The sequence below is a fragment of the Pelobates fuscus genome, chromosome 5 (genome assembly GCF_036172605.1).
Source record: "Pelobates fuscus isolate aPelFus1 chromosome 5, aPelFus1.pri, whole genome shotgun sequence".
Lineage (NCBI taxonomy): Eukaryota > Metazoa > Chordata > Amphibia > Anura > Pelobatidae > Pelobates > Pelobates fuscus.
Genome location: NC_086321.1, coordinates 25287718 through 25314150, shown reverse-complemented (window position 1 = coordinate 25314150; position 26433 = coordinate 25287718). Strand labels below are relative to the sequence as shown.

At 39.0% G+C, this 26433-nt stretch overlaps 1 protein-coding gene across 2 annotated transcripts in view; it reads right to left on the bottom strand.

Annotated features, from left to right (window-relative positions):
• ST8SIA4 (ST8 alpha-N-acetyl-neuraminide alpha-2,8-sialyltransferase 4) overlaps positions 1–25511 on the bottom strand; it is a 123338-nt gene extending 97827 nt beyond the window's left edge. For both annotated transcript variants that reach the window (XM_063456740.1, XM_063456741.1), the window contains exons 1-2: positions 25119–25511; positions 16431–16562 (exon numbers count right to left, since the gene is read on the bottom strand). In XM_063456740.1, the coding sequence (XP_063312810.1) occupies positions 16431–16562; positions 25119–25231 (245 nt within the window). In that variant the 5' untranslated portion in view covers positions 25232–25511. The remainder of the gene's footprint in view (positions 1–16430; positions 16563–25118) is intronic.
• Positions 25512–26433: the final 922 nt, after the last annotated feature.

The following is a 26433-nucleotide window of genomic DNA, read 5'->3' as shown; positions in this document are numbered from 1 at the left end:
GTGAGCTGTACTGTGGTTGTGGATAGGGAATAAAAGAGACTGTATGCCAGGACAGTCAGATTCTGCTTAACCCTCAAACCGAAGTGTCGTCTCGTTATTGGGGGAATTGGAATGTATGCTGACTGCCAGGAGTGTAACCCTTTTGTATGGTTTTCCTGTTTGGCTGTTTCCAGGATTCGTAGAGATTGCAGTTCGGGAGATTGGTGCTTATAGTTGCTGCCTGTGCATCTGGAAAGGGGAATATCGCCTAAATGTTTTTTAACCTCTGGTGAGCAAAACGGTCCGTTACAATTCCAATAGTAACGGCACCCCCAGTAATAAAGGGGGTTAACAGCCGTTAAGGAGATCTTCCCCTTCCAGAGATACAGGCACAGCTACTGCAGAACACCAAACTCCCGAACTTGATACAAAATAGCACTCCAACTCCCGAACTGGAACCTCACTAATAGCTGCTAGCAGACGAACAGGAAAAGCAGACAATCAGCTTACACTCCTGGCAATCAGTCTCTAACAGCATACAGTAAATCCCCGCAAGAACGAGACAAGGCTCCGTGTTGAGGGTCAAGCAGTGGTCTGTTTTAATTAACACTCACAGACTTTTATGCAAGTCCCCATGCAAGGGGACATCCCACAGGGAGGGACAACATGTAACAAATCCCGTACAGTAAAACATAAAACACACCCAGCACAAACACATCAAATCCTCCCCTCTGCCTGTGATATAATTACTGAACACAGTGGGTTAATGTAATTTATCACAGGCAGGAAAAATACAGTTTTTACAGCATATTCGTAACTTCTAAAATATCCATCACATTCACAATCAATCCATTCAGGGGAACAACATATCAAAAAATGGCATGAATCAGACCAGGGGTTCAGAAGTTAGTAAAGTATCTTTTGGGGCCTGGCTGGCAGCATGGCTATCTGGCCCAAACCGGTTTCACAGAGCCCTCTATCCTGGAGACAATGGGGAAAATAATCCAATTATATCCAGGGATAGAGGCAGACTCCATTGAGCACATGTTACCAGTAAAACACAAAAGGATACAAAAATACATAACTCCTATCATACTGAATTGTAACGGACCGTTTTGCTCACCAGAGGTTAAAAAACATTTAGGTGATATTCCCCTTTCCAGATGCACAGGCAGCAACTGTAAGCACCAATCTCCCGAACTGCAAACTCTACGAATCCTGGAAACAGCCGAACAGGAAAACCATACAAAAGGGTTACACTCCTGGCAGTCAGCATACATTCCAATTCCCCCAATAACGAGACGACACTTCGGTTTGAGGGTTAAGCGAATCTGACTGTCCTGGCACATACAGTCTTTTTTATTCCCCACCCACAACCACAGTACAGCCCACATGGTATTACAGAACAACCAATCAATCCGTACAATACACACAGACACTCCCACACAAAATCCTCCCCTCTGCCTGTGATATGATTATTGAACACAATGGGTAATCTCATTATCACAGGCAGAGGAATACAGTTTTTACACAATATTTATAACTTTTGAAATATACATGTCACAAACATAAAACATACATTTTCATAAGCAGCATAATCCAAATACAAACATATGTCAAAATCATCCAAATTGGTCCATTGGTTCAAAAGATAGATCGAAGTCCTTTGTGACCAAATGGGCTCCATGGCATAGCTATCTGGGGTAGCATGGCTTTAACAGTCCGCAGAAAGGCACAAACCAGACTTTCTGCAGGGAAAAAGAACAGGGGCCATAGTCTAAAGGCAAGAGGCGGGCAAGCAGCCCCCTCCAAGGACACGTGGCGAGGTCAGTTTTGCCACACAGCCGCTAGAGGCGCTTGCGTGCTTCTCACTGTGAAAATCAAGTATGTTTTCCTGGCACTATAGTGGTCCTTTAAGGTAAACATTTTGAATGATTTTGTTTTCGTCATAAAAACAAAAGCAGGTGCTTGGTTGGGATCAGGCGGCAGACCTACGTTTTTTGTGTGAACATGAGGTTGACAGAGGAGAAATGAAAATGCATTTGAGTTTTTACATTCTATTTTTTTAATTATATGTCAGATATCCAATTACCACAAATAAGAATATTATTACGTGCGTTATCCTGGATATGCTACTATATGGTTTGACCTGTTTTTCAAATAAGTTAATTTGTTTTCCAATTCTAATTTAATTGGTATTTTATGTTACATGAGGTTTCATGCCTGTCTCCAGCCGTAACACAATCAGTTCTCAGAGTTGTTTATGTTTTATTGAGAAAATATTAACTATTTAGTGAGCCTTTAAACGTCACTCATATTACTCTGTGGTCCTGACCTATGATCGTTCTACAAGAAAGCAGTAACCTGCATGTTTTTTTGTTTTTTTTTTATCTTTATTTAAATTTTAACAAACGTTAAAGTGAAGGTCAAGCAAAAAACAAAAAAAAATAGTTTTTTTTTAAATTTGAGTCCAATGTGAGTAATTCCACAACGTTATACAAGATAGAATGGGGATATTGAGTTGTATAGTTTTTGCCTCCCCTGTATTTCTTAAGTATTTTTGCAACAATATATATTTACTTTCTATTTGCCTGAAGTCCTACTGTTGTATATGTCCATTAAGACGGTTATGATTCATGTATAGTCCTGATTAGAACATTCAATGATGGATTCGGAGTTGGATTATCTATTAGGAGATAAAGCTTTTTAAAAATTCTTACCTGGTAGTCTGTGGTGCAGCCCCAGTCCCTTGCGGTTCTAGCACTCTGTCATGGAGTCAGAGCACAGGCACTGGGTTTCCTAGTCATAGTTCTGTTTTCATTATTGAGCACCGGACCAGAAGGCCTGCTGCTGCACCAGCGGACCATCGGTGACCCCATATACCTACACTCACACACACACACACACACACATGGATATATATAAAGAAATATATAGAGAGACAGAGAATGTAGTGATAAAGTACTAATTTTAAATTATTAATAAAAACACTGTTATGCTGATATATAAATACAAAAGAAAGGTGAATAAAAAATAGCTACTGCCCAGAACTAATGAGTTCTTTAAAGGTGAACTGTCAGTTCTCTTGAATTTACACCACTCAAATAAAACATTGAAAACCATCCAGAACCTTTGTTAACCTTTTTTCTTTTTAAGTGATGGTCCATTTTATTTTATATTAAATATTTAGCAACTTGCATCATAAACCAGTTCAGACAAGAAAAAGTCAGGACAAATATTACAAATGAAGAGGAGACATAGAAATATTTCTAAATCGTTGTTCCTCTTCTCTATATATGTTTTCTCCATGTTGACTGCCAGGTACAGACAGAACTTATAATATCTGAAAGAACCCGTCACGGAGGTGCCCAGTTGGAGGATAAAGAGGTGTGAATTTCTACATTTAATATTATTTTTCACACCTTCCAAATATATATTAGTTCAATATAAAACTAAATAAACATAATATTAAGAATCCTGTTAAGTCACAGTTCCACTTTAAGAAAAAGTCAAAATAGACATTAACTAGGTGTGCTTTGCTTAAAATAGGCTTTACTGAGAGGGTAGTGGAGGCATGGAATAGCCTTCCAGCTGAAGTGGTAGAGGTTAATACAGTAAAGGAGTTTAAGCATGCGTGGGATAGGCATAAGGCCAGGGACTAATAAAAGTATTTAGAAAATTGGGCAGACTAGATGGGCCAAATGGTTCTAATCTGCTGTCATATTCTATGTTTCTATGTAGGCATGTTATTTATTAAAGATAGATGTAAAAATAAGCAACAAAAATAAAAAAAGACTTATAACATAGAGGTCATGTAGGTTAGCAAACAGAACTGACACATAAATATGCCAACCAACCATACAGATTCAAACCAGTTCACAATATGGACAGAAAATCAAGGATTATCTCAATAATCACAATAAACAGGTAAATCTATCAAAAAAGGCAAACACAGACCCAGAGGGAACAAACTCTGACTGGACAAGAGCCCAAAATCAAGACTGTGCCAACAAATCTGGGACTATTTTGCCGAGCGGCTTCTTGTGCTGTTAAGACGGCCCCGGTTGTGAGATGTGTTGCGGTACCCTTGAAAAGCCGCTCAATGGCGAAACGCGCGTCGGGGCTTTCTGACGTGTATCTTCATTCTCTGTTCGTTGGCAAGCTGTGCCTTTAGTTTAGCTAGTCCGGATATTTGAAGCACTAGTTAGAATATTAGAATTTCCGTGGGTCTGTCTGCTCATGTCTACGCCTAGGTTCGGTGCTGGGTGATTTGTAACCGCGGACCAGCACATATTAAATAGTCAGACGCTACAATTTAGCTAACTTTGCCTCTTTTAGGATTATTTATTCAGTCTAGAGATTTCTAGCTGAGCCACTTGCCCTCTCGCCGAATTTTAGATTTTAGCTATAGCAGGGATTTTTCGCTATATTAGTTACACGTTCCACTTGTAGTCCAGGTTTATTTAGGACTATTGGTCCTGGGCTACTTTTTCCCTTCTGTAGCACTCACTTTATCTCTACATTTTTCTCCTGTTGATCGCTGCTATTGTAACAGTCTAGTTGTTACTTTCTAGATGTATCTCGTTGGAGATAACATCTTAGAGTGCATAGGGATTAGTATTACCCTTTATCTAGGGTTTTCCTCCTTTTTTCCTCCTTCCATTTGTTTGTCTGTTTATAGCCAGATATCTTGACAGCTCTTTTTATATTAATAGTTATTAAAAGTTATATTTTAAATATTTGCTGTGGTCACTGGACAGTCCAGTTTCTCCCTTTCTTGTATTTGTTCTATGGGTTAACCCCTATTATCTCTGTCCAGTATTATTGCTTCATCCCTTTGTAACAGTACACTTGTTTGTTTATTTTTTTGAGATAGTAACGTTTCTATGAAAGGTCAAGATTAATCCAGTAGATTTGGCTAGGTAGCAAAAAAATAAATAAAATAAAACAATACATATGTATACTATTTGTACAAAACATTCTTAATTTTGTAGCAATATGGCATTGGCAGAGAAAAAGACAATCTTCAACAAATAGTTCTTCTTTTAACTTCTGAATATTGTTAGCAGATGTTGCAGCCTTTGGTAAAAAAAATTCCAAATTCCAAATTCCAATTTCTGAAATGCTCATAAAGACTGTTGGATTTGTATTGATAATCCAGTGCAGTCAAATGATGTAGGACAAATACTTAATCTTATAGTAAATGCAAAACCTGATAAAAGGAGGGCAATGGACTGTGGTGCCAGTAGTCGTCTGATGCCATCCCAAGGTGAAAAATTGTCCCTTCTGCATTGGCATACCATTATTGCCATTATTCATGAGCTGAGAGTGTCAGCTGACAGATCTAAGTCAATAAATAATGTTAAAAGTCGATATACTAACACAGAATTACAAATCCAACTTAGAATAACACTGTGTACTAAAAGGACGGTGGATGTTCAAAAGGACCAGGTAAGTGTGCAAAACAATCATAAACTGTTTGACAGCTTATCAGGGGCAGGCACCTGGGGACTCATGCTCCAACACCTGAGGTAGTAGTTTGGGTGCTTATACAGTTGTAATCAAAATAATTCAATCCCCATTGAAAATCAGGTTTATTGTCAAAATATACAGACTTTCAGCTGTTTGCAACGAGCAAGTCAAACAAAAGCAATTGCAATGGCTCAACACAAGTGGTTTCCCCAAATTAAACTGAAAATGCAATTTATAATGACTTCTCCAGTCTCACAATTATGCAATAGTGACTTTGATCACACGGATTTGTGAAGTTTTTGTATTTGATCTGTGATACATTGAGCATCATTCCACATGAAGATTAAAGCGAATATAAAATAAGAACTATGTGATAGGTGCTAGGGATGTACATGGGCAAAAAAATTGGTTCGGTTCGGAAATTCGGGTAAGTAAAAGAATTTGTCTGCTTCGGCAATTTGGACCGATGGCATTCGGTTCGGCACTTTTGAACTGACGAACTTCGGACATTCGTAAGAATCTTAATGTCTGAATGCATAAAAATTCGTACTAATGTACATTTGGAACAAAACAAATTGCACATGTCTAATAGGTGCAGAAACTGTCACTCCTGTGAGAAAAAACCTCCCCAGTTGTTACTCTGTGCATTCCATTTTCTAAAATTAGAATATTTGTTCTACAATATAAGTGAGGATGTTCTTACAGGCAGAAGCTACGCTCTATAAGGGATCATGGCAGAAAACAGATTTCCCAAGAAGGTAATAAACACTAAACATGGAATTTGTGGCCGAACGACATATCTCTACATCAAACAACATTTTAGAGGAAATATCTTCATTCAATTGTTTCTGCAATGGTGCGGAAATTGGACGTTTTACAAATTAAAAGGCCTGTGGCAATCTCCCTTTGCACACATTACTTCCTGGTTTTAATTCCAGTCTCACAAACAACAGCTTAATCATCAGTAGATGTAACACACAAAATTAGAAACAGAGGGGAATTTAAGAAGAATAAAACAGTTAAAGAGTTTTTCCAAAGAATAATACATAAAAATGAACCACGTCTCTATATACACAAGCCAGCTCTGATCCAAGACGTAGAGGAGGGCACCATGACTCGAGTCTCACCAAAATGCTCAGTAAGCTCAATAAGGCAAAAAGAGACGGCAAGAATAACCCACTGAAGGAGGAGTGAAGGTCTATTATTTATTTAATACATATAAAGGCAGTTATAAACACACACACACGTGGAAAAGAATGTGCACATTTGTAAAGTGAGAACTACCCTTTTTGTTATTATTTTTTTTTTAAATAAAGTAAATAAATATAGTAAAGGACTTAATGCCCTCCTTAGCCTTCAAGTTGGGCAGGTGGGGTGGGGCAGTTGCCGTGGACTGCCATGGGCTGCGGCCAACAGGGAAGAGCCTGCCTTGCTGGTTGCCTTCTTGGGTTCGTGAGGAGATCAAAGATCTCCTTCACCGGCTCAAAGGCATTTCACTGCAGAAGAGGGAGGATAGGAGGACTCGGGAGGACACCCGCAAGCAGGGTGTTCTGAGTGTTGCCACACGTTACCATGGCAATGCTCTGACACAACGCTCAGCTCGTGGGAGGAGACATTTCAGCCTGTAGCCAGAGGAGCTGCAGGTTAAGGTTCTCTACTCATCCCCAAATCATTAGGCAGAGCAATATCCACCCTCCCTGACCAAGGGTAAGAAGAAAGGTTGGTGGGATATGAAACTTTATTGTTATATAAAAAAAATAATATATATATATATATATATATATATATATATATATATATACTTTTGCTCCCTTATTACCCCCGCGCCCACAATACAGACCTTCATGCACCCCTACACACAGTACCCCCCCACACACACACTGCACCCCTCTCACACACACACACACTGAATTCCCACACACAGTATACCTCTTACACACACACTCCATTCTGTAGTCTATGTGTTTCTATTCAGCAGTCTGTGTGTATTCAGCAGGCTGTGTGTTTGGGTTCAGCAGTCTGTCTGTTTGTATTCAGCAGTCTGTGTGTTTGTATTCAGCAGTATGTGTGTGTATACAGCAGTATGTGGGTATTAAGCAGTCTGTGTGTGTGTGTGTACTCAATCGTCTGTGTATTAAGCAATCTGTGAGCATGTATTGTATGTATTGCATTTGTTAGAGGCATGAATGATGATATCTTTTAAATGAGCTTCATTTGCCGCCTCACAAAGTCGGGCTCTTTTGATTACATTGTTTCTAACATTAGTAATTGTTAGAGGATCTAGCACTCAGATTTTTGCACGGATATTCTCCGTGAGCTGCCTAAGAGTACACGGTTTGTTCACGTACACCCGCTCCTTCAGATATCCCCACAGGAAGTAACCAAGAGCTGAAAGGTCGGGCAAACATGGGGGCCAATTAATCTCTGTTTTTTTTTTAATTATCGGCTGGCCGAACAGTTGTCCTTTTAAAAATATAATTCCACTATTTTTTACCCGATGTTACAATATGTATCTGAAACAAAAAAAAATTAACTACTGACAAAGTTATTTAATTGTTAAATCCTGCTCTGAATATTGGCCCACCCTATATAAAGGCTTTGCCTGTTATCAGTGCTCAGTCTATGGCAAACCCCCGATGGGTGAAGATGAATTACTTTTTACTATTATATTGATGCTATGTGAGAAGAAATTAAATTAAAAGTTTATTGCCACTATAAATGTCCTCTGGAATTTTCTGTGTGGCATAAGTTTGTGGAGAGTCAGATTGTCTTTTTTTTTTTTTTTTATTCATTACCATATTTGTTTATCGTGAAGCTGGGGATGGTATGAAGGGGCATTGCTGGCATTGGAGTTTGCTGATCAAATGATTTGCATCACTGGCGTTGAAGTTTCCAGGCATTATGAGGACATGCAACATGACGGGTTGTTTAGCAAGGTGGCCAAACAAGTCGGATCGAAACCAGAGCTCTATTAAAATACCCTGGAAATTTCTGAAAGGTTTGATAAGCCTATGGATTCCTACCTCATGGGTGTGTGTATTGTAAGAATGCTCACACTGCACTTTTCTCTGGTCTCTCCATAAGGGGGACTCTTGAGAAAACACACAGGATGATAAAACAGATTCCCAAAAAAGGGACTCTTTACCTCGATTCAGGATTGATGGTTCCTATGGTAGTCTAGATGTGGATGATCATTAGTATTGTCAAAGTGATCTGTCAACCAGACAGTGTCACTGGTATAAATATTGACCCCTTCTCTAAAACTTTGGTCATGGTACTGATTTGGAATGTGATCTAGTCTCTAAGAGTAAGTTGTGATGACTTAAAAAGTAACCTGCAAAAAAAGGACAACATATCAATGCCGTAAAAAACATGGAGATATTTTCAGAAAAATTTTCAGCCTTAATTTAAAAAAAATAGCAAAAAAAATCTATAATAAAGCATTTTAGTCTGGTTTTCTATCTGTCAAGCTATTGACCTTTTTATGTACTTTGTATCAGATGCTTTTGTACATTATGCTGTGTTTCACGTTGAATTGTATTCCAAGAACATGACACATCATTGACACTTGTGAAATATCTATCTGCAGTGTTTAATTGGATATATAAAAGTATATAAAACTATTTATTTTGTTTCACCAGGAGTAGAGTAAGGAAAGTTAAAAATTGTACAATCATACTTTTCAGGGAGCTTAAATACAGCTCCAACTTGCACGCCTGGGCACAATGATCCCCACCTATGGATGTATTTTATTCCAGAAGTTTGGTCCTTAACGGGTTAAGCAGCCAATGATCAATTAACTTACAAAAAGCGAGTGAACGATAATTTGCTTAAGTGTCCCCCCTACTGGATGCTTTCATTTTATCATTGGTATTAATGTGGTCGTGGATAAATGTCCAATTCCTATGCTTTGTATTGGTTCACGGATGCGGATATTACCGAACGCTTCCGAACGAATAATAGAGAATCGGTCCAAACTGACTGAAGCCTGACCACATTTGACTTTAGTAAATCTGTGAATTACCAATAACTTAGAAATTTGGTCATTTTCACTAGAACATCCAGTGTTTAGTGAATAACCCTGAAGGAGTCTTTTAGCTGTAAAGCTAATGTGGCCTTTATTTAAAACAGGAGAATTCCATACGGTTAACGTGATGTCTTTAAGATGAGCCTGTCTCATGTCTAGACAGCTTGCTTGTTTTTTAATATAGTTTGATTGTTCCTTGCTGTGATTTACTCTTTTGCTTTCACCTCTTTGTTTGCCATTTGTGCCATCATTGACTTTTTCCCTGTTGTGTATTGATCTTTTATTCAATAAATATTTACATAAAAAAAAAAAAAGCATACACATGATTCAAAGATTTTCAATTAGAAAATATGGTGGAATTCCAGGATGCAGGGGTCCTGCTTACTACAGCGAGAATGCTGCTGCCGTCCAGACAGAGAGAGACACACACACTCAAACACTCTCTCTCTCTCTCTCTCTCTCTCTCTCTCTTTCTCTCTCTCGGTGAGGTAGAACTGTGGCTAGATTGGGTAGTAGATCCTGCTCAGTATAGAGCATAACAAGGGTGTACTAAAATATTTGCACAGAGGAGGGTCACTGGCCCTAGATCCCAAAGACAAAGGAGATATCTAACATGAATGATGCTCCTGGTGAGGAAGGAGTTCCAGGAACATGAAATCCATGTAAGCCACCTGCCACCCTTCTTATGTCTAGTGTCAGAGGAACACATAGACATTGCATGACTTCAAGCCAGTTCTAGTGGAACTTGGATTACATAGGAACAGTTGTTTCTTTGGGCTATCCTAAGAGAAATCTTATCAGAACACTGGTTTTCCCTGAGGATGCCACATAATTATTTTATTTCAAGATACAGGGACCATTAAGTGTAAGATTCCTTGGGTAGGAATGCCACAGTAATAACCTGCAAAAAATTTCCCTGGCACAAATAAGGAGAACAAACACTCTGAGAAGTGTATTTTAGGTTGTGGGAGTGGAATAAGTCTCTTTCAGAAGTTATTGACTTCACAAACTCATTATTTCTTGTTTCTTTCAGGGTCAACAGTTAAACCTCTTTAGAACAGGTCTGTCTGGTGCACTCCGCACCTCCACTACTTTTGACAGAGTTTCCAGCTCTCTGTGTGAGCTAAGCCTGGTGGTGTAAGACTTACCTCATTCATGCAGAGCAATCACTGTATTGCTCAGCCAATGATCTAGTCCAGAGTCACTGCATGGCTTAGCTCGGGAGAGGCAACAGAACTCTCAAATGATCTGAGGTATTGGAAGCAGAAGGCAGCACCCAGCAAACCAGCTCTAAAACAGTTTAACTACTAAATGGTGGGGATTCCGGACACTGTAAGGGGATGGTGCTTTGAGTGTTGCTTACAAAAATATGGTGTGCAGTGGATAATGTTCTCTTTCATAAGAGTGCCTAGGTTGAGCAAAGATTGAGGACCACTGAGTTCTAGGTAATGACACGGAAGAGAATTCACAAAGTGGAAAAGGAATCAGTCTGTGTATATGCATTTACAGCTCATAACAAAAGCTGTTATGCTATATTACATTTGACTATGCGCCATTTGCCTTTATTTCAAGCTCTGCTTTCGTACCCGATGCAATCATTTATCATTTGGGAATAGTATAAATCATCCCATGCATTGTTTCATTCACAAATGAAAATCAATAGAGTGGTCTGCAGATCTGTTTACAGAGCCATTTCTGCATGAAGCCTGCTAGCAAGGTATCCTCTTATATAGGTCACGCTTTTTCAAAAATGAATGAGGAGAAAACTATATCACAGTGTGGAGTACAACACAGAAAAAAATTAATTTTGCTCGATGCTGTGTAGAATTTAAATCTCTAAATGAGCAATGTGAAAGCTTCAATTTGCATCTCTGACATACATGAAGTGCTGCAATGGCTGTCTGAAGACAGTAATGAATCACTTAGACTCCTTCAAAAGGTAGCTTGAAGGAAGGTAGTTTTTCCATTTTTGCTTTCTTGTTGAAAGTGTGTTTGCTTCATCAACTCAATTAGAAAGTTCCATAGTTAGCCTGACAATCATTTCACAATGGAACACAAAGAGTTCTCTACGTGTTATTTCGTACACCTTGTTATGGTGAAATCAAAACATACTACAATTGCTCTTGTCAAAACAGACCCATCTCCAGACACGATGTGTTCTGAGAAAAACAGGCAAGATAGGAAAGGGACACTCTATACTCCGAGTATCTGAATGTCTCTCATTTATCACCAATTATGTATAAAATTATATTCATTTTTGCCTTTTACGCCAACCAGTCTCACATCTTGTTGCCTAAAATACTTGAATTTACACAGGTTGGGAATTCTGCATGGTAATAGTTTAAATTACCCTGAAGACTGTAAAAAACTTAATGACCATCCAGTCTAGTATGTCATAAGTCTGTACATATACATACATATACTGATCACCCAAAAGCAGGGCTCGAGTCCTGCAGGAACGCGTGGGAACGACGTTCCTGCACTTTTTTTTAGTGCAGGAACGCCGTTCCCGTTTGTGGTCCTGCAGGCACTCAGGGGGCGGCAAAAAATGCCGCCCAAATGCCCCTTTGTTCCCCCTGTCATGGGGGGGCCCAAGAGGTGGCCTAATGGCCACCTGATGGACCTCCCCGGCCGGCTCTTGTCTCTCTCTGTCAGACGCGGCGAGGGAGCTGTGTTCTCACTGCTCCCTCTCGCCGCGCGCCGTTTGCTGATGCTGGGAGCCGGAATAAGACGTCATTTCCGGCTCCCGGCATCAGTAGACAGCCCGCGCGGCGAGAAGGAGCAGAGAGAACACAGCTCTCTCGCCGCGTCTGACAGAGAGAGACAAGAGCTGGCCGCACTGAAGCCTCACTAGACAGCCGATATGAACTGATCGGCCCACCCAGACTGCCCCTTTTACTAGCTGTTGATGCTATGAATCTGCAAAAAAGGTTTTAATGTGTCCATAACTTTTTTTTTTCCACTGTTACACCTAATGTGATTGTTTAATTTATATATTTTTCTTTAGCTAAAACATATTTTTGGGGGGAATGGGGAGAGGACGGGGTGAGGGGAATATTTGTTGTGTTAGTATGAAGTTTGATGTGTTTTGTCGAAAAAAACACGCCAGCTCTCCAGGCTGGGTGGACATTTTAAATTTTTTTAAAAATATGCAATAATTCTTGTGTATATGTGTGTGTCTGGGAGTGTATGTGTGTGTGTGTCTGGGAGTGTATGTGTGTGTGTGTGTCTGGGAGTGTATGTGTGTGTGTGTCTGGGAGTGTATGTGTGTGTGTGTCTGGGAGTGTGTGTGTGTGTGTCTGGGAGTGTGTGTGTGTGTGTGTCTGGGAGTGTGTGTGTGTGTCTGGGAGTGTATGTGTGTGTGTGTCTGGGAGTGTATGTGTGTGTTTGTGTGTGTCTGGGAGTGTGTGTGTGTGTCTGGGAGTGTGTGTGTGTGTCTGGGAGTGTGTGTGTGTGTCTGGGAGTGTGTGTGTGTGTGTGTGTCTGGGAGTGAGTGTATTTGTGTGTTGGTGTCTGTGAGTGTGTGTGTGTGTCTGTAAGTGTATGTGTGCACCTGAGTGTGTTTGTGTACGTGTTTATATATGCATACATGTTTTGGGTTTTTTTTGGGGGTGGGGGTGGAACCGAGTGAGTTCCCACACTTTATTCCCCAGGACTTGACCCCTGCCCAAAAGTATGTAAAAATCACAATTTGAACTGGTTTTACAATTTTGCTACAAAATAGAAATAAAAATATTTCTTGATCCGAAAATGGCAATCTCCTTTCTCCTTAGACCAACAAACTGATTCTACATATATTAATTATACCCCACATTTTTAAGTACCTACAAAAAAAATCTATATTGGATAATCGTTCCAACCAATCTGGTTATTTTGGCTTAATTACAGCATTTTTCTTATCAATTCTCCCCAATTATATGTCTATGAAATGCCTTCTCTTACAGGATATTAAGCTATGACATACAAATCTTTGTCCATATTTCACTAAACATTTACAGTATATTTTCTCTTTCTTTGAAAAAAAAAAAGCTTAATAATACATCTCAGCCAATCCAATGCTCTCCCGTAGGAAAGCATTTGGAGGGTAAAGTGCTGGTAAAAAAAAACACTGTGCTGCGCCAATCAGCATCTCTTCATAAAGATGAATATCTATGAGGAACATTCAGCACCTCCATGCGGAGGGTGGAGACACTGAACGTCACTGCTGCACATTGTGCAGCACTGACCCTTTTCTCTGAAAAAGCAGTGTTTACATTAAAATGCCTGCAGGGACATTAAGCTGTGTTTTTTCTGGTGACTATAGTGTCCTTTTAATTATCATAACATACATAGTTACATAGTTACATAGTTACATAGCTGAAAAAAGACTTGCGTCCATCAAGTTCAGCCTTCCTCACATATGCTTTTGCTGTTGATCCAAAAGAAGGCAAAAAACCCAGCCTGAAGCGCTTTCAATTTTGCAACAAACTAGGAAAAAATTCCTTCTTGACCTCAAAATACCAGTCAGATGTCTCCTTTGATCAAGCAGCTATTACCCCACTAATTAGAAATGATATCCTTGTATGTTAAGTTTTTGCAAGTATTTATCCAATTGCAGTTTAAACATCTGTATAGACTCTGACAAAACCACCTCTTCAAGCAAAGAATTCCATATTCTTATTGCTCTTACTGTAAAAAAAACTTTTCTTTGCCTTAGATGAAATCTCCTTTCTTCAAGCCTAAATGTGTGACCTCGTGTCCTATGTATAGCCCTGTTTATGAATAGATTTCCAGATAATGGTTTGTACTGGCCCTGAATATATTTGTATAATGTTATCATTTCCCCTCTCAGGCGCCATTTTTCCAAACTGAAGAGATTTACATTTTTTAACCTTTCTTCATAACTAAAATGCTCCATTCCTTTTATCAATTTTGTAGCTCGTCTCTGCACGTTTTCTAGTGCCATGATATCTTTCTTTAGAACAGGTGCCCAAAATTGCACAGCATATTCAAGGTGTGGTCTTACCAGCGATTTATAAAGAGGCAAAATTATATTTTCATCTCGAGAATTTACACCCCTATTTACATGACAAAACCTTACTGGCCTTAGCAACGTCAGATTGACATTGCATATTGCTACCTAATTTGTTGTCTATAACAATTACCAAATCCTTCTCGTGTGTGGTTATCCCTAGTTCACTACCACATACAGTCAGAAATGCAGATATACAGATAAAACATTATTAAATACACATCTATTGCCCTACTGCATAACATACTACTCGGCCTAGTCTGTATTAGCAGATGTGGTGGTTTTTACTTGTTTGTTCCTTACAGAAAACTGTGTAGTTAAGCAATCACTGCATATCTAATAAATACAATGCAAATCTAGCCACAGCATGTGTTTCTGGGGAATTTCCTTAAGCTAATTCCGACACAAATGGAGAAGTTCTATACACCAACAACCATATATTTACTGTTACTGTTGGACTGTTTTTTTTGCTTGGAATTTTTCAATCCTATTACTAGTCCTTGCCCCTTGATTATAAATAGAAAAAAAAACGTGGTTGAATCTCACCATAAAAACGTACCTTTGATCCAGCACTGGGGCAGTTTCCTCTCTGCAACTGCTCCATCTCCAGAAATGTAATTAGTTATAACTTTTGTTCAATACAGTGTCTGTCTTTTCTCATAGAAAAGTATTAATAGCATAATGTGCCTCCTTAACAATTGTCATACTCCTCGTAGAGAAGCATTTAATGTGTTTGGCATTATCATGATGGCACTGGACCTGGAGACCATCATCATGGCACTGGACTTGGAGAACATTATCATGGCACTGGATCTGAAGACCATTATCATGAAGGCACTGGAACTGGAGACCATTATCATGATGGCACTGGACCTGGAGACCATCAAAAGCTGTAGGTCTTCGATAAGAAAGTGTCTCTAGTGGCAGTCAGTCTTATAGCCACTAGAGGCATGGCTAAAGCAAAAATGTAAACATTGCGGCTTTCGGACAAAATCATATTAAGATTAAGTAGCGCTGAGGCTTAGACAAAAAAATGTTTTTGTTTTTTTTATTCAGGTTAGAAATCCTTAGAAAGGTACAAAACACTGACCAGAACAAACCGATATTAGTAGTGTGTTACTGAAATTATCAATGTTATACAATGCTCTGATTGATGGGACACACAATATGCATCACCCGATACAGGAGGATATAAATCTATAGCTTGATTTATACAGAGTAACCTATCTTTGCAATACACCTCACAGGTATGTAGTAGAAACAAAAACAGTATTGTTCAATCTTACAAAAGATTGTAAGCTTGTTGGGACAGAGCAGTCTTCACCTTTTGTCTCTGTTAACACTCTGCACGCATGCCATGACGTCATAAGGGTCAAATCAAGCAATCTTTGCCAACCTAAAGCTAAATATACTCATTACCTACTCATGTACCCTGCCATGGTTTACCTTTAGTGTTTATCCAAGAGAATGTTTTCTATACTTGTATTTAAGTTATCTGACCCCAGTTTGTATCATGACCATTCTCCGCTCTATTGTCCTTGACCTTTGGCTTGTCTACTCATTTACATTACTCTCTGTCTCCCTGACAGCGTTCTATCTTGTACTATGCTGTATAGCATTACGTCCGTACACTCTAAGACTGGTGATCTGGTTTAGTATACTGTGTGTTGGGCGTTAATCCATCCGGACATAGGTTTTTTGTTTTGTTTTTAAGCAAAGCACAAAATGCTATTTCTACCTGTTCATAATTTCCTGATCAGACAAACCACATCAAACAAACTTCAAGTTTTTCCTTCTCATCTATGATAACAGATTTTGTAAAAGGTTGAATTCCCAAAATTGTCTTCTAAAAGATTCTGCACAGTACAACAAATTGCCGTTTAATAATTTTAACAAAGCAAGCAGTTACAAAGATGTCCTTTAACATTTTGGATAACTCACCTTATCTCCAGGGCCAATGAAGAATTGATTCTCCAGCCTTTCCCAGCATGGTGAAAGATCGCCGTTCCTCCCTTTCGAAGGATTTTATCGGACTGGTTTACCATCAGCCTACTCAGTGTGAGCTCCCCCTCTCTAGAATACAATAAAGAAACACATATTAGTTGATATTACGGAAAATACATATTTCATTGATATAAAAGAGACACTAACAACTCTCACACAACACCAAAAATATTATATTTATACTTCTCGTGTAGCACATGAGATTTCAAGATTCCAACTCCCTACTGAGTTCCCTACCAGTTCTGAAGCCTCGGAATGCAGCTTTGTTATTTTCTCTATTGCTCTCATGCAGTGGATCAAATCTCCAACTGACGAAGCTGGTAACACTTGGCCTTACCTTTTCTAGCCTGTATTTAGTATATGTAACATACTGTTTCTACTCTCTAATCGCTATGTGCCTTGTCCTTAGCTTCATACAGCTTTTATTTCTTGGCCGACTTGAAATCTTGAAAGCAGTCATGATTCTCTGTCGATCTCCAGATTATCATCTCTGTCATCTAGATCTGCTCTTGCAATAATCTAGCAAGTTTCCGTTTACAATTCCAACTTTTCAACTACCATGTAAAAAGGTCACTCTAATTCAGCCAGCATTACGTAGCAGCCACAATTCAGACACACACAATCAACCCTGTTAATTCTAACATGTTTCAAGGATAGCTGAAGAAGATCTTGCATTGCATATGACTTTCTGCATTGTAAATTCCTACTATGTTTCTACAGGCTGTCCCTCTCATTTGACAATCTCATTTATTTCACTTGCCTTATCATCACAGCCTCTTACAATCATATATATCTCTTTTATTCTACAATCTGCCACAACTCCCACGTCCAAAAATCTCATGGCTAACAGATTAACGATGCACTTTTTTGAAAAGACAGACTAAATAATGCGCAAAAAAACTCAACATTTTCGAGCTAGCCTGCTCACCGAACCATCGGCTCAGTTCCTTTCCAAACTCTTGACATTTTCACTTTGTTTTCAGCTATCCCCTCATTTGTGTACCCCTTCATTTCACCATCCCCACCATCATCTATTTTGCTTATCTTAAAAAGTTATTTATTGACACAAGTTTTAGCTTGATTGTCCCAATGTTCTAGGTCACATTCTGCTTCCTGCTCTATTCTGCTTCTTGTAGCACTCTGAATTTCAGTTCCATATATGCATTTAGTCTGGCATATTTTGTTCCGGTCTCTCTCCATACCACTTGGGTCAAGTCACCAACTGTCACACCTCAACCTTTATTTGGATGATTGCCTGTTTCCTGTGAATTTATGTACATAAACACTTCTTCCTCAAACATATATTCTTTACTATTCTCCTTTCAAATCCTGCTGCTTTTATTTTAATACAGCTCATAATTCAACACACAGTGCAACCAAGGCCCTTTATCACACACTATCGCTCATCTCAATTAGAGCAACTGCATGGATCAATCAGATACAACACATCATTGCTCCTACACACTGCCCTAAAACTTTTATGTATCTTGTGTTGCCATGGTGTATGGGATGCTCAGTGTGGGGCAGCACCCGTGTCGTGGCGGGCAGTCATACTCCTTTGGAGGAAGCTTGTCCATCTGTGGTTCCCACCTGGCACTCGGCACTAACTTGTGGCTCCTCGTAGCTGTAGCATGCACAGCGGTAACAAGCACAGCGGCCACACCTCAGGCAACAGCTTCGACTGGCTGGCTAAACCAGGTTGAGGCGAGCCAACAGGCCTTGTCTGCCTTGCAAGTGAATACTGGATTCAGATGGCCTCGAACAAGAAAGTGAGGTTCATACATTGCACAATTCTTCCTCATTTTAATCCAAATTACCTGTGCAAGTCACTTTATGTCATCTGCCATTTATCTACTAACTTCAAGCAATGTGTCAACAGGAACGCAACAAAGCAGCAGGTGTGGGTACACTGCCAGCCATAGCCTCGAACCTGCAGAAAGGTGGTTCAGGCCATAGGATTGACCCACCTATGTCGTTCGCTGACACAGAGCAGTAGTGAAGTTCAGGAAGTCCTTGAGTGACTGAGCAGTTCTCTTTGAGAATGCACTGCTCACATCCATGACATGAGGAAAGGGCTAGAAAAGGTACCCTAACAATTACCTTTACTAACTTTCCGTAGCCAGCTTACCATGACTCGTGGGGACACTACTAAAACAGTTGAATCTCAAACAAATCGAGGATCGTTCCTCTTATATTATGCACATGGAATGTGTGCGCACATCTTGGTGCACTATATGTGTGGATATGCATATTTTTTTATTATTATTATTATTATTTAAATAATCAAGTATTTTATCAAGATGTTGTTGAGAGCACTTGAGAATTCTATGCCTACAGGAGCTTGTGACATAAATCCAGCTCTGGCCCTCTCAATCTGTGAGTGTGACACAGAGTTCCTGTATTTAAACAGCATTCAAACAAAACCCTTCCTATATGTTCAATGGCTCCAATTCACTGTCTTTGACTTCAGGTGGGACTATTTCAATCAGGAGGACAAAACCAAACAAGCCAGTAAGGCTCCTGTGCTATCTGCAGGTAAAGGCTATTCATTACTGCAACATAGATTTTCATAGAGGCAGAAAGAAACCATCAGAGAAAATACATACAAGATAAGAATGGATACTGCATTATGCATATAAATCATAAACACACACATGCTGCTGGTGGATGCACGTCTTTGATTGTGCACAAAACGGTATGTTTATGAGTAAGGAGTCATATGATGGACCAATCCGTATCAAGTAGGAGAGAATACCAAAAAGAGGAAAACAACAGAAAAAGAAGCTCCTACGCTCTCTGCATGCCAGCTGGGGTGATCTGTGTAGGTCTGGGCTTAATGGGACACTATAGTCGCCAGAACAACTACAGCTGATTGTTTTTGTTCTCGTTAATAGAATCATCCCCTTCAGGCTTTTTGCTTTAAGAAAAAAGTTAGTGTCTACATTTCAGCCCAGGGATACCTCAACTGACCACTCCTCAGATGGCTAGTAGAGGTGCTTTCTGGAGCAGTGATGCAGAGTGTGACTGACATTTTCTGTGCTTTCTGGGGCAGTGCTGCACAGTATGACTGACATTCAGTGTCTCCACCCTCTGCATGGAGACGCTGAACTTTCTCATAGAGATGTATGGATTCAATTCATCTCTATGAGGAGATGCTGATTGGCCAGGGCGTGTTTGAATCATGCTGGCTCTGCCCCTGATCTGCCTCCTTATCAGTCTCAGCCAATCCTATGGGAAAGCATTGTGATTGGTTGATACATATCACCATCATGCCAGCCATGGAGGCAGATCAGGGGCAGAGCCAGCAGCAAACTGGAATAACGGTAATATATTTATTTAGTAACATTTGAATCAATTCTACATGTACTTCATTGAACGCAAACTGTTTGAAACTTTCAAATAGTAAAAACGACTTCAAACTCTTATTTAATTTATCTTATTTGATATAACCTAGATGTGATTATGAAGTGTAAGGGGGTTGTCACAAGTCAGAGACCCAACATGCAGAGTGTAAACCAGAAATGCACTATAACGTATACTGGTCCTTAGAGTGGCCTCCGGGCTTTATGCAGAGAATGGGCAAAGACAAGCCAGGTAAATGGGAACAAATCGGGAGAGTGAGAAAACAATAGCTGAGTCAAGGCTTACAGAGATGACAATAGTCTGGATAAAACAGTCAAAACCAGATAGACAGTATAGATAATATAAAAGCGCTATTGGGACCAAAATAGAACCACAACAGGGAATAGAACTAAGCTCCAACAAACTAGTTATAGTGTGGTTGATTATGTGTAGCCACTAAAACGCGAGCAATGCTGTATTAAACGTAACATGAAGCTATTTGTGTTATGACATTGGCGCCCATGCCACATCATAAACCGGCATCCTTACTGGTGAAGGATTTGGAGAGGTCTGAGAGAGGAGAGAGGCTCCCTGCCGATCACCATGAGAGTGTTCTTGAGGCAGGGGTAGAGGACTAGAAGCATCATTTTGAAGAATGTAAAAAGGAGCCTGTCCCAATTTTGCAAAGTAGACATGCCACATACTGAAAAAGTTGGGGATTCCAAACCCCTTTTCTTTTATGATTTTTGATTTTATGTTTCATTGTTTGTATGTTTGTTATCTAGTGACCAAAAAAAAACAAAAAACAGTGTACGCGTGACTTACAAAGTCTGTTTCACTTCAGTCTTTGTACAACACTCATGAAACTAGAACTTAGTTTGCATGCGCAAGTCTCATGCAAAAGGTGATTCATAAGTGAACATCAAGTACTAATGTGGATTTGAATATAGTAATAAAGGCACATAATTGATGCCTCAAACCACTTCGCCTGTCAGAGAGAGAGAAAAGCAGTGGTCTAGATCTACACATTGGCTTCCAAGTGTCAAAAACATTTTAACGACTCCAGAAATTAGAGTATCAGTCTAAAATTACCATGCAATTTATTTGTTACAAGGCAATTCTGTATGTATATTCTACGGGGATGACCAGTCTCTAAGGCCTGCACATAATACAATAGCAAATATTAGATATACAGCTCTTATTTGTCGCTCTATTAAATAAAAATACTGAGTTGAAACAGCCAGACAAAACTCATTCAATATAGCAGAACTGAATAGGAAACTCTCTCCTATTTGTTTTTCAAACTTCTACTTCATTTGTTTAATTATTTCCTTCGTGTAGAACCTTCACATTTTACGCTAGAAAAGTCAGTAGGTTGCAGCTACAATGCTTGACACAAGTCTGCAATCATCTGTTGCCACTGCTGGTGACAGTTCCTTTCTTGCGACAGCTGTTGATGCATTTATTGGGGTGAGTTGAGGAGCAGAGCTTAAAAATTACTTATTTTACTACTAGTGTGAACATGATATGGAAAGGCTTGGCGTGCATGCGCAGTGTGTAGGGGAATGTGGCAGCTGGAATTTCCTGCTCTATAACAGCGTTACACTTCTCAGATTATTATTTTTTTTTTTAACTAACTTTATTTTTAAAAAATAAAAAGCTCAATTTATAGCTTTGAGACAGGGACTAGAATAGGCCACTTCTTCAACTTCTATATGTAAGAATACAGACAATGTAAAAAAATGTAGAGTCAAATTTCTACTTTCATTTCAAGCATAAAGACTTTAGAATAAAATAGTTAATTGAAGGGAAAATTTATTGAAAAAACCCAATACTCAATTTTCTACTGTTTATATGGTTGATGTGCTAAATTTGTAAAAAAAAAAAAAAAAAAAAAAAAAAGTATTTATAAGTTATTGTCCATATTTTTGACAAGCTGCCAAAATTCATAAAACAGTTCTGAAATCATTAAAATTTGTATTAGTCATTTTCAAAATACGGAAGATGACAGCCCTCGAGACGAGCAAATTTCCTACAGCAGGACACAGATGTAAGTCTTTAGAGTAGGACAAACAAATAGCATTTGTGCGGCAAAGCAAACAAGACAATGTGAATACTAAAATCAATATGCATGGTACACAGTTGCATAATATAGCTCCAATTACTTTTGTAGAAACCAAAATTGTTGTGCTAATTAACATATTCACAATCTGGGTCTTTTAAAATTCCCATTATGGTGTCTCAAGCAAACTGGATGATATCCAAACCTGAATCTCGCAAAGTGGGAACAATCTGCTGAAGATGTCGCTCTTTACATAATACTATATGCTGATATACTACAGACGTAGTACATTTTTTAAGCCATTGTAGTCCCCAGATTTGTATACGGTTATACAGAATGAACAGCCCCAGACATTGGCATGCAACCAATCTGTTTCAGCCTCTAGCTTTGTAATTGCTTAAGTTAATTAAGAAGGAGGGCGCTCCTTGTCTGAACTATCCATGCTACCGTGTTTATTTTAACGCAAAAAGGGATTTGGGGGATTTATTTTATGCCTTTGGACTAGATTTGTTTCTCAATATTTTCTTGAACAAAGCAAGAGTAACCACTGCTGGCAGACTAAATGTGAACAAGTAGCTTAAGCATGATTATTAGAAGGGTCACAAGGTGTGATGTTAAAAAAAATCAATAAAAGCCATTGGACAAGTGAGACCTAATGACTGCACAATGTAGTTGACTGTCACTTTCTTCAGTAAAATGCCAGTTATTCATTTGTGATTTACAGGCCAAGCAAGACTGCTCTCACACACTTATTTGCGTCTATATCGAAACCTGTCTTCGTGATCCTCTGGGTGATAGACAGTCGTGTTCAATAAAAATTAGACAAAATGTCTCACACCCATCGTGCTTGCCTTTCAGACGGATTTCCCGGTTAACCCCCTAGCTGCATGTTACTTGTATTCCGACAGCCCGCAAAGGGTTAAAGGGACACCTCAGTGTTTTGTTTTGTGGTATTAATGCTGTGTACTGTGATTTCACACCACACATGTAAACATGGTTTCTTGTGTAGTTTTCTAAATGGTTTTGTATTTTCTTTCCTGTGCAATTTTTTTTTCTGTCTTTTTTTTTTGTCCCCAACAAAAACCATGTTATTGCATCTATGTCATAACACGAATATAATAGATTTTTTTTTTGGAATTTTGTATGTGCACCTTCTGGCTTGTTCCTTTGTCTTTGTTTCTTTGTTTGTCTCATTCTCTATGCATGTTTCTTTGTCTGTGTCTTTATGCTATCTCCTGTGGCTTTCTTGCTTTTTCCATTTCTATCATCTCTCTTTGAACCATTCAGCGAAGGCCTGCCTCTATAGTAAGCTATTAAGTCTCTTGACTTCTCTGACCTTTGGTACACCCATCTAGATTTTTCGGTTCATCAGATTTGGTTGAGATCCTATGTCACATTTTATTTTACGCCTCTTAAAATTCAACACCTGCTCTAATCCTTAAAACCGATGAGCTTTTGGATCAAATATATTTTTATAAGGAGTAGTGGATGGGGAAACCCTACAGCAGGAACACCGTATTTAATTTTTTAATTTTTTTTTGCAAATCTCAAAATAAGTATTTGGGTTGACATAAACACTTTTTACTGCAGAGAAAATTGGGGCAAGATTGTGACGGCAGATAAAAATAATTTGGCCCATCTAGTCTGCCCAGGTTTATAAATACTCTTATTAGTCCCTGGCTTTATCTTATAGTTAGGATAGCCTTATGCCTATCCCACGCATGCTTAAACTCCATCACTTTGATAAACCCCTACCACTTCAGCTGGAAGGATATTCCATGCATCCACTACCCTCTCAGTAAAGTAATACTTCCTGATATTATTTTTAAACCTTCGCCCCTCTAATTTAAGACTATGTCCTCTTGTTGTGGTAGTTTTTCTTCTTTTAAATATAGTCTCCTCCTGCACTGTGTTGATTCCCTTTATGTATTTAAATGTTAGACATACCTGGGAAGTGGTGTGATTAATCTAAACTATGATTAAAGGAGAAATAAAAACAGATTATCCTGCATTAAGTTTAAAAGAATATCTTATATGCATTTACTTCTGCAATACAAACATAGAAGTGCATTTGTCTAAATAGTGCAGAACAAAAAATGAAATTTGGAAAAAGTAAAAAAAAAACAAAAAAACACATGAATAATAACATGTGACTCTTAAATTAGGTAGAAAAGACCTTTGTCTAGAAGTATATTAGTTCTAGAAACAATTAATTTTACTTAAAATCACAAGAGACATTGTCCTAAAGAATACACTTTAGATTGTAGAGTCAGTGACAGGATTACATTACAATCAGCTGAACAGCTTCAAGTTCACAATGTATGACCCAAAAACGAACTGAAAATAGTCAAGTACTATGTTTCTTATAATTTTGGGGACAATTAGATGAACTTCTGAAAGTTGAAAAGAAATAAAACACACCAAGTGACAGGAAGTGTGCAGAACTGCTGAGATCACAGTACAGGATAAATCAGTCAAAAAACGAAAACAATTGGTGGAAAGAGGTATGATCAAGGCCAGGGGTTAGAATAAAGACTGGACACTGGCGACCAGAGGTTCAAATAACTAGCCACACAGGGAGCACACAGCCTTAAACTAATGGCAATAAAATCCATTGTGGGCACTATTGCTCAACCCACAAGAGGAAACCCTCAGACTGTCAACGTACAAAAAGAAATAACAGCCTCTGTATCAGCCTGGGCTGTTTATCCCTCTGTGGTCTGGACTACAGCCTGGCCCTCCCTTTCAACTCTCCTAATTCTCTGCTTGACCATCAGGGAACCATCACTCAATAAACCCAGGAGCAAGGACTGCTGGAATTAATTAAGGAAGAACAATAGATGAACAGGGTTTTTTAAAAAACAAACAAAAAAACGCTGGCACTTAAAGGGTTAATGACAACACATTGAGGTGTGAATTGACCTAACAGCTGTACTGCCTAGCGCTCAACGGGTTAAAATAATGGCTGGACAACGACACACACAAACACACCTGACAAAGGGTTAACCCCTTCAGTGTCTTGTCACCGGGGTAGACAAAGCCTTTACACACACACACACACTGGTCATTTACAGGTTAACCCCTGTAGTGCAGTGACATTAAAACAGAATCTTGCTGGTACTCTTTGGGTTAAAGTGCCAAGTTACCCCTCTCACTGTCAGGGGATACAATGTATCAAGCCCCGTACGGCAGGCTTTGTACGGACAGGACTTTGGATTTACCCGGCGAGTTGCGAGTCCAGGTGATCCTCACTTCTGGAGATCTCTTTGGTTTTGTAGAAGATGAGAAGAATGCTTATTGTACAGATAGTCCATCTCTTCCTTATGGACCTCATGTCTCGATCCCTCCAAACAAATCCACAGATGCAGGTCTTCTGCCCTCACCCCAAAGAAAGGAAAAAATCTAAAAACCTACATCAATATTTACATGATGGAAAAAAAAATATATATGTACAGAATAAAAAATAATTAACAGCAGCAAAATAATAAAAAAAATAAAAATAAAAAGCTCCAAGGAATAGAATAATTCAGATTTGGGAATTGATGCTCCTGTAACACTGTATCCTTTAGAATGTAGCTCCTTAGAAATAGATCCTTAGGCATATGTTGGCTGCACCAGAGTATGGCAAGCAGAGCTCTGTGTTCCCTCCTTCACTTCACAGAGCTCCCCTCCCCACATTTCTAAGAGAACCACACCTCTTTTTGCAAGGGGTATGAACTAAATCCGCCTCTTATGACATCACTAGGCAGCCAGCCTGCTTGAATCCAATACTCCTTCACAGCTGGGCATAACAAAACGTGTGAGATTCATCTGGTGTCTTATTGTAGACACAAGGAAGTCACATGCAGGGGGAATTAATGTCCTCTGATGGGCCCTGATGCTATTTTAAGTTCAGAGGAGCTGAAGAGGTCTAGGTGACTCAAAGTTATCAAGCAGTGATACAAGGAATCCTGTGCAATAGACAGTGCCTGGACTGCCACTGTACTGTACTGTAATTGTGAAAGGGGGAGATGGGTATATGACTGATCAAGGCGTTATCTTTTAGAAAGCGCTCACATATACTGCAGCACTGTACAGTTTTATAGTGGCAGGTACAAATAAATTAATGTTGGAAGAACCAACACGTTTATAATTTAATAGTTAAACTGTAAAAGTTACATTAATTACCTAATTACGCTGTATTCTTTTGTTTATTTAAAAAAAAAAAAAATTATTATTCAAGATCGTACTTGGTATTCTTGTGACACCAGCAAGCAAAAAAAAAAAAAAGGACGTACATGCGTAGTGTAGCATTGTGTTGCATGCTATATATATATATATATATATATTTAAGGAGTCTTTAGAGGGTGTTTAAGTTTAAGGGATTTATGGTTCGAGTGTACCAATGTACTGTAATGCCAATCACTCCCAGCGATGCCTAATGCAACCCCTAGTTCTAAACCTTCAATCACTATCTTGCCGTATTGAATTCCCTTTTTTTTTCTTCTATATAAATCATCAAATCAACATTTAACAGCATACGTACCAACATTTAAA